Source organism: Hippocampus zosterae, chromosome 13 (genome assembly GCF_025434085.1).
Source record: "Hippocampus zosterae strain Florida chromosome 13, ASM2543408v3, whole genome shotgun sequence".
NCBI classification, from domain to species: Eukaryota; Metazoa; Chordata; class Actinopteri; order Syngnathiformes; family Syngnathidae; genus Hippocampus; species Hippocampus zosterae.
Window position 1 is genome coordinate 22673263 of NC_067463.1, and position 8561 is coordinate 22681823.

At 49.8% G+C, this 8561-nt stretch overlaps 1 protein-coding gene across 2 annotated transcripts; it reads right to left on the reverse strand.

Annotated features, from left to right (window-relative positions):
• Nucleotides 1–295: 295 nt before the first annotated feature.
• LOC127612666 (cdc42-interacting protein 4 homolog) lies at nucleotides 296–6915 on the reverse strand. Of its 2 annotated transcripts, XM_052083411.1 has the most exons (15): nucleotides 6726–6915; nucleotides 5007–5122; nucleotides 4868–4921; nucleotides 4630–4777; nucleotides 4496–4558; nucleotides 4311–4415; nucleotides 4107–4235; nucleotides 3299–3445; nucleotides 3047–3208; nucleotides 2765–2788; nucleotides 2291–2400; nucleotides 1401–1533; nucleotides 1225–1319; nucleotides 967–1061; nucleotides 296–506 (listed from the first exon to the last, which is right to left on the reverse strand). In XM_052083411.1, exons 1-15 carry the CDS (start codon nucleotides 6747–6749, stop codon nucleotides 361–363), a joined length of 1551 nt encoding a protein of 516 aa, XP_051939371.1. In that variant the 5' UTR covers nucleotides 6750–6915; the 3' UTR covers nucleotides 296–360. The 2 variants fall into 2 exon arrangements, with proteins under 2 accessions (XP_051939371.1, XP_051939372.1); XM_052083412.1 differs by lacking the exon at nucleotides 2765–2788 and having other exon boundaries at nucleotides 6726–6913.
• Between the last annotated feature and the right edge of the window lie 1646 nt (nucleotides 6916–8561).

The following is an 8561-nucleotide window of genomic DNA, read 5'->3' on the forward strand; positions in this document are numbered from 1 at the left end:
TTATATGATTTTTAAAAAGCTTGACTTTTTTTGTAATGTGAATTTTAGATTTAAAAAAAATCACTTGTTTAAAATTCTGACTTTTGTCATGTAAAAAAATGAGTACAGTGTATATCTAGTTTTCGGGGGGGGGGCTCAACGCCTTGGTAACCTCTGTGGAGGGACGTGTTCCTTTCTGCTTTTTAATGTGGATCCAGTTTGTTTTTCTTCTATGCCCCTCCCCCCCAAAATTGTATCCAATCAAGAAGGAGGGGCGTGGCTACCGCAGCTTGTTTGTTTGTTTGTTTGTTTGACGCTGCGAAAGAAAGAAGTTTTGCACAGGGAGCAGTTGCAAAGAGTACCAGGCGTCACGTCGAGGCGTTAGGGCGCCATCTTGACGTAGGACGACGGGATGAAGCCCTCGTCGCCGTTGGCCCGCAGGACCCTCATCCAGCCGTCGCCTTTGTCCTCCTCCATGATGGTCAGAAGCTCGCCCTCCGTCACCGAGATGGTGCCCTCGCTCGTGCCTGCGTAAAAAAGAAAAACGCATTCTTCAAGCCTCCCTAGTCTCCTAAGATTGGGTGGCTTCTCACATAAATATTCTTGAGGGGTGGGGGGTGGGGGGTGGGGGGGCGGAGCCTCATCATATTCCGAATTGATCTGCCATTAAGTCCTTTGCATAAGGCGACTCCATTTTTAATCACAAATAAACAACTTTATTCTTCTTCTTTTTCTCCCCGAGAAAAGAATAACAGCTCTCGTAGGCCCCCCCGCACCCCCCAAACTACAACCTTATTCTCATGAATTTTTTTTCAACCCCCCCCCAAAAAATGTGACCATACCTCAAAATACTGCTATTGAGTTTTTCTCAAACTAGCATTTAATGATTCTATATTATTCTGTCAGAAATGATTAGAATCTCCGATTATGATTATTTGGTGAATCAATTGTGAACGTGTGAACGTGTGAACGTGCGCGTGGTCCAACCTTCAAAGTTGTACAAAGCCATGCACCGGCCGCAGTCTTCAAAGTCGTCGTCAAACTCGGTGTAAATGTTCTGATGGTTCTCGGACATCTCGGCCCTGCCGACACGGACCAAAGAGCGGCCGTTAGCAATTTGCGCCCCGACAAAACGCCAGATAGCGACGGACGCTGGCAAACGACGGACGCCATCTTTCGCATTCGACAAGCGTCCTAAAAAAGAAAAAGAAGTCCAAGCAAACTAAAAAGAAGCTGCGTCCTCACGTGTTTTGCGCGTGGTGCTGCTGGCTGTTATTGTTGTTGTTGACGGCGACGGCGTTGGCGCCGTCGTCTCCTCCCACCGCCTCGGACAACCACGTCTGCGCGAAAACAAAAAACAAATCAAAAGAGACAAGGAAGAAGGCTTTTTGAAGGATGGCGTCGCGTGGCGTGGCTCCTACTTCGTATTTGGCCAGCTCGCCGCGCAGGTATCCGATGTTCTGCGCCGTCTCGGCCATCTGCGGCTCCAGGATGGACGGGTTGCCCAAGTCGGCGTTCTGCTCGTACACGGCCTTCATCTTCTCCAGGGCCTCGCTGGCGCAAATGCACGCGGGCGCCTTTGTAAAACGCTTTGACTTTGAAATTGCCACGGCGGCGACGACGGGGGAGTCACAAAGGCGGACCCGTCAACTCGGACCGTTTTTAGCCAGAGTTCAGACGGAATGTTATGTATATCGCGCAAATGATATGGATTCGCAACATTTTTCTTGGAGTTGGTGAAAAAAGGAACGCAGCAATACAAAAAAAACAAAAAAAAAGTATTATGGAATCCACAATAAATATCATAAAATAAATAATAATTTCGTGGTGGGGTTCTGCCGTTATTTTGACATGTCAAAATAATTATTATTTCATTATTATAATAAAATAGTCATTATTATTATTATTATTTAATTTTTTTAAATGAACAAAATACGACATTTCAAAACGGATTTTCCAAATGTGTACGCGCATAAAATCCCTTCATTTGAATCCAAATCGCTTTGATCCATTTTGTTGACCGTTCAAAAAAAAAAAATTTTTTTTAAATTGTCATTCGATTTGAAACTCATTTACATTTTGTGTGCCATTTCAGAACTATTTTCAAAAAACATTTAATTCATATTTGTTTTCTATTTTTATGTAGCATTGTTATGTTGTTTTTTTTGAGTGGGGGGGGCGAATGCGATTTGTAGTCAACCTCTGGCGCCATTTTTCTTGAAATAAGTGTCCACCCACAGTATTATTATAATATTATTATTATTATTATTATTATAATAAAAATACTTTACGGCGGGCGAGGGGGCCTCACCTGGTCTCTTGTGTCATGTGAAGCTTATTGGACACGTCGTCAATCTTGGCTTGCAGCATCTTCTTCCTCTGCTCGGGAGGAAGGTGCGAAAAGTCCTCGGCCGGCGCCGGCTACACACACACACACACACGCACACACAATACAGGTAATTACAAATGCGTGTCAAGGCCGTTGCTGACCACCAGGAGGATTCCCAAACAAAAGCCGCAATCATTTGTTTTCTTCTGTGATGTCACCAAGGTGCTTTGTTTCCAAATTTCATTCACTTTCGTCATCATCGTGCCGAGACTTCACGGCAACTTTTTTTTTTTTTTGGCCAGAATTTCTTTGCGCCCAAATTTTTCCGCGGGTGCCCCTCGCAAAACCGCTGTGCGGGTGTGACATCACAGAATCCGACATTGGTCATTGTCAAGAAGCGAAACGGCACCACCCCCCACCCCCCCAGCACCGTGAGGCCAAAAGACAACAAGTTACCACGTGTTTCTCAGCATGCGTCGTCTGGACGGGGAATCAGAGAGGGGGGCCATGGGGGGGGGCAGAGGGAGGGTGGTTCATTTATTTGGACAAGACACAACACAACATGTGACAACATTTTTTTTTTTAAAGCTGCTGCTGTGTGGAGGAAACAAGTCAGTGCAGGAGACAGGCCTGGCCCCCAGGGGGGGGGGCCAGGGGAGGAATGCGCATTTGGCCTTTGCTTTCCCACTACGCTCACTCTGCGGCATTCTTTGTGCGTGCGTGCGTGCGTGAGTTGACCTTGTGCTTCCGACTGAAGGGCCAAAGCTTGGCTCGAACTTTGGGCGGGTTGAGGCTGGAGTCGGAGCCGGCCGCTTTGATTCCCTGCGCGTAGTCCTCGAAGTCCACGTCGCCGGGACGCTCCAAGCCCGACTTGTGCTGCTCCACCAGCAGAAGAGAGTCCTGCTTCCCCCCCCAGAGCGAAGAAGACAACAGCGGCGACGTCAGCGGCGGCGACCCCCAAACGCAAACTCCATCACAATTGCCACTGGCCTGTTTTTCGTCCACTTTGGCTCCAGCCGCCGAAATTCCCTCCAGACATCTGGAGATGATGGGCTGCACTTTCTTCTCCAGCTCGGAGAACTGGCAGTATCCTTCCGCCAGGCGGCGAATCCGACGCTCATCCAGGTCCTGTAGCTTCTACGCGCGTGCGCACACACACACACACACACACACAGTCATTGGAGCGACCCCCTGACATCCGTCATCGATATTGGCAACAAAAGTGAGCACACCCCTTTGTGAAAATGACCCGAAATGACCCCCAAACCACCCAAAATGTATGCGCCCCCCCCCCAAAAAAACCGACAAGCCCCATCAGAGGCCACACTTAACTTCACATGCACCCAAAACCAATCTCAATGTAAATACTGTCCCCACCCCCCCACCCCAGCCCCGCCCACCTTTGTACCATTAACAAGACGATATTGCGGGGGGGGTACCGGAGCCTCTCCCAGCTGTCTACACAGAAACAAACAACCACTCACACACGTCGGGACAATTTCGAGCGTCCAATCAGCCTGCCACGCATGTTTTTTGGAACGTGGGAGGAAAGCGGAGCACCCGGAGAAAAGCCACGCAGGCCCGGGGGGGAGAACATGCAAACTCCACACAGGGAGGGGCCGGAAGCTGGAATCGAACCCGGTACCTCTGCACTGTGAGGTCGATGCGCTAACATCGGAAGTTAGCGGAAGTTAGCGATGCGCTAACTTAGGAAGTCAAATGGGGCCGATTGGTTTCACTTGAGGGGTGCGCGCGCTTTTGTCGGGGGTGTTTCGTCGGCGGGCGACGACGTTCTCACATTGAAGATCTGCGGGATCTCCGTGTAGTAGAAGTAATTCTGCTCCTTGTTGTACTTCTGCAGCTGCGCGGCGTAGTCGCTGCGGCATTCCTCCGCCGCGTGCGTGCGGATGTGCGCGTGCTGCTTGGCCTTTCGGGGGGGGGGGAACGACACAAGCGACGATGCGGTCAATATTAGGACATATGTGTGTGTGTGTGTGTTTACTTTGTCCACGTCGATCTTTGTGGTGTTGGGGTCATTCTCGGTTTTCTCGGCCTGCTGCGCGGCTTTTTCGGCTTCCGCCCACTCCTTGGCAAAGCGCTTCTTGGTCTACGTGCGCACGGTCATCAAGAGATTTCGGTTTGGGAGCGCCAAATCAAAGCACGGACTCGGGAACTTTTGCCACGTACGCTTTCCAGCTGTTTGAAGCTACTCTCCAGGTTCTGCTGGGCCTTCTTGGCGTCAGAGAGGTGCTGTGAAGGCAACACGGCGCGTTCAGGGACAACGGCGGCTCGGCGTGCGTGCGTGCGTGCGTTTTCGTCACCGCTTTGCGGTCCTGCTTGAGGTCCTGCAGGAACTTGGCCAGCTCCACGCAGATGTTGGTCATCATGGTCTCGGCGATCAACTCCCGCTGGCCCGCGTAGTCGTTGAGCTCGTTCAGGATCTCCTGCAAGGCGGCGTGGTTGCTGAATCTGGACGCGCGCCGCACACAAATTGCTCCCGTGAACATCAGGACACAAATGCGACACCCAAATATATGAAAAAACGCTCGTGGGACAGACCTGCAGTCCTGCTCATCTCTGCTTCCTCTCTTGGCGTACTTCTTGGACAGACTCCTGCAACACACGCAGCCGCCGTTATTTCCCCCCACCACGGCGCAGGCGCCCACGCCAAAAGGTCCGAGCGGGGCGGGCGGCGCACCTGAGCTGCTTGGCGTAGCTCTGCTCGATCTCGGTGCGCTCCTTCACAAACTTGATGTAGCGCTCCACCAGGTCCAGGCCCGCTTGAGTGTGCTTGTCGATCACGTCGTTCTGGTCCTGATGTCACGTCACGCGCACAAACACACACACGCACACACACGCGTCAGACACGATGTCGAATGTGTGTGAGAAACAGTCAGCGCGGGGAAAACAGTGACGTAGCGTAGTTGGAATCGCAGCACAGTGAGTGAGATCAAGGCTCCACCTAAGTGATGTCAAGGGCGTTGGGTGGAGGGGGGGGGGGGGTTGCAAAAACCGGCCAGTGTCCTGCAGGGGAAGGAAGGGGAGAGACAATGGAGAGGAAAAAGGGGAATGGGGGTGGTGGGGGTTGAGCCACTCCCCGCGAGGAGTCGTCATTTGGGCTTGGCTGACGTCATCGTGAGGGACTGACGCCGCCGCCAGGAGCTCCGCCGAGGCTCTGAACCAGTCCGACTCGTCCCGCCTCCCGCGACGCCCGCTGACGTTCCAAATCGCAGCCGGCGCGACGCCAGCAAAGTCCAAGCGCGTTCCTGCGGTTTTTGTATTTGACGGATTGAAGAGCCGTCCAACAAGCGTCGGCCGCCGAGCCGCCGGGCGCCAACGAGAAAACAAGCAAATAGTCCGGCGGACGAACTGACGCAGGAAACGACAACAAAGTAACAAACAAACGAAATCAGCAAACAAAGCAGGGGCCTCTTCTTCCTGTTATTTGCAATTAGTATGCTTATCATTATGATCCAGTCACTTCTGGGGTTCCGCAGGGTTCTGTTCTTGGCACTCTTGTCATTTATATTCCTCCCCAAGGCACTCTTATCAAACAACAAACTACCTTAACCAAGACCAAACTTTCAAAGGAGTTAGCACACGAGCGGGGCAAATAAATGGACTGCTCGCGCTATCCAAACAAGAACGAACTGAGGAATGAACAAAATAACGAGAGAACAAAAAAAAGCACGTCGAGCACAATGTAATTGAGCCGCCTGCGCAAGTCACTGCGAAATTGATCATTTAACAAACTAACCAACAAACGAAAGAAGAAACGACGTAGCAAACAACCGGCCAACTAACTTACTCGTGAAATAACATCATGTTATTTAGCTAGCTAGCACGTCATTGCTAGCTAGCTCACTAAAACCGTGCACAAATCTATCAGTGGAGACTCTGGCTCATGTCTGAGGCACCAATTGGCTTTTTACACCAACAAATGTGAAATAATCAATGTCGTACATTGGGTAGATTGTTGTTTTTTTGTTTGATTGTTGGTAGATTGTTGTGATTGTTGTGCTCTGCTTGGCAGGCGCGAAAAAGAAGCAAGCGCCGTCCAGCCACGGATCCAACTGACATCATGGAGAGACAACAATAAGTAAACAACAACCCCAAAACAATGCCACAATGCCGGTTGGGGGTGAAAGTGGAGGGGGGGTGGGGGGGGGTGGAGGCCTCCCGCGGTAGCCGAGCGGACTTCCTGTCACGCGTGAAAAACAAACAGGTGAAATGGCGTCCGACGCTACACCTTTAAGAGAGAGCAGCTGAAGGTATGCGGGAGGGATTGCGAAATCTTTTTTTTTCTCACACTCACCCACATTCTACACACGCACACGCACATCTTGACATAACATTCAAAGCAGGCCCAAAAGTGGCAAGTTGTTGTTGTTGTGGTTGACAAAGGTGTGAAACTCACCCACAAATCGGTGCCCCAGTCCATGTCGGCACCTCTCGCGCGGCCCTCAAGCAGAAATTCTCCTGGAAGGGTTTGGAGGAAGTTCACGCCTTCTCTCGCTGTACAAAATAATGCCTTCTCCCCCCCCCCCCCCCCCCCCTTTTAACTCTGCCTTCTCCTGAAACTGGTTTGTGTCCTGAGAGAGAGAGAGAGAGAGAGAGAGAGAGAGAGAGAGAGAGTGTAAAAGAGGGGAGGAGCGCAGCAGCTGAGTTGATCTTAAAGTAGTAGCGGCAGCGTACGTGATTGCAGAAAAAGGGGGGGGGTCGGCTCTTGTCGGACGGTGTCAGAACGTACGACACACAGAGAGAAAGAGAGCGAAGAGGCAGGGTGCATTCTCCAACTGCTCAAATCAGCAAGTTATCGCATCACCTTAGTGCAGTACCCACTCTAAACCACTAGATGGCGGTGTTTGCCTTTTTCTCCTTGCTTATCCTTCCCGCGTCATTCAAGTCTTTCTTCTTCAGCGGCCGATTGAGATGACTTTTTTTTTTATTTCTCCCGTGGAGCAACAGAAGAAAAGAGGATGGAAGGGGGACGATCTTCTTCCTTTCCTTTCCTTTCCCACACGCCTGCAGCTTCCTCTTGTTATGCCCCTCAGACTCTCTCGGGCCCCCAAACCCAACACATCACCAGAAAGCAACAGAAAAGGAGATACGGAATTCAAGAGGAAACAAGGACAAGCGGGAGAAAGGAGAAAAAGTCAAATAAAGAAGGAAGGACAAGAAGAGAGGAGACATAAAAGGAAAGGGGAGGAAAAGAAAGGAAAGCAGGAAGTGAAACCAAGGAAAGGAGGTGACAGGAAAGGACCCAAGGAAGGAGGAAGGTCAAATAGCAAATGAAGGAGACAGGAAAGGACAGGCTCGGTAATGAGAGAGCGGGAAAGAAGGACACGGGAAAGGAAAGCAAAGAGAGTGTCGTAAACAAACACGCCATTAGCCAGTGAAATGCGTGTGTGTTTATGAGAAGAGGCGCTCGTTTTTTTGTGCATGAATATCTTTTGGTGGTGAGCAGGTGTGATTGTCAAAACACGCGCTCGGCTTGGCCGACTTCGTGTCCCAAACACACACACAATTCTGCTCCCGAGATGAACCAAGAGTGCGCGCACACGTACGAACAAGCTCTCCAAGGGACCTGTGTGTCTCTTCCTGACCAAACCCCCATTTCCCGTGTGTCCGACTGAGACACAATCTGGCTACACGACGCACGCACGGACGCACGCGAGCTCCGGACGGGTGAAAGTACGCGTCAGCAAATCCGAACATGGCGTCACGCAAATATCAGAACACGCCGCCAAAGCGGGATTTGAAAGTCCCCGCCTACCTCGTTAATATTCATGAGAGAGGGCGTGTGATTGGCTAGATTTTAAGAATGAGATTGGAAAAAGGCATAAAAATACGAATAATAATAATAATTCTTAAAAAAATATTTATTCGTCTCGCAATGGAGAAATTCCCAATGTACAATTTATTAATGAAAGGAAGAAGTAGTTAGTTTGGGCAGTGGTTACTTGTATATTCATTTAGGTTTGTTTTTTTCACCTAATTTGTACAACAGTTAAGAATGACTTCCGGGGCAGAGCAGTTTCACTTTGAGTTTAGCTTCATTTTTATTTGTTGTACTTTACTGTTCCTTTTACTCTATTTGAGGGTTTTTTTTCTCGTCAGAATCGTTTTTAAAAATAAATGTAGGTAAAATAATGATCATAAAATACATAATAAAATATTTGAATGGATGAATCGCCATTTTGTGTAAAAACGACATCTATTTCACTTCAGGCCGCGAGGGAGCGTGGGTGTT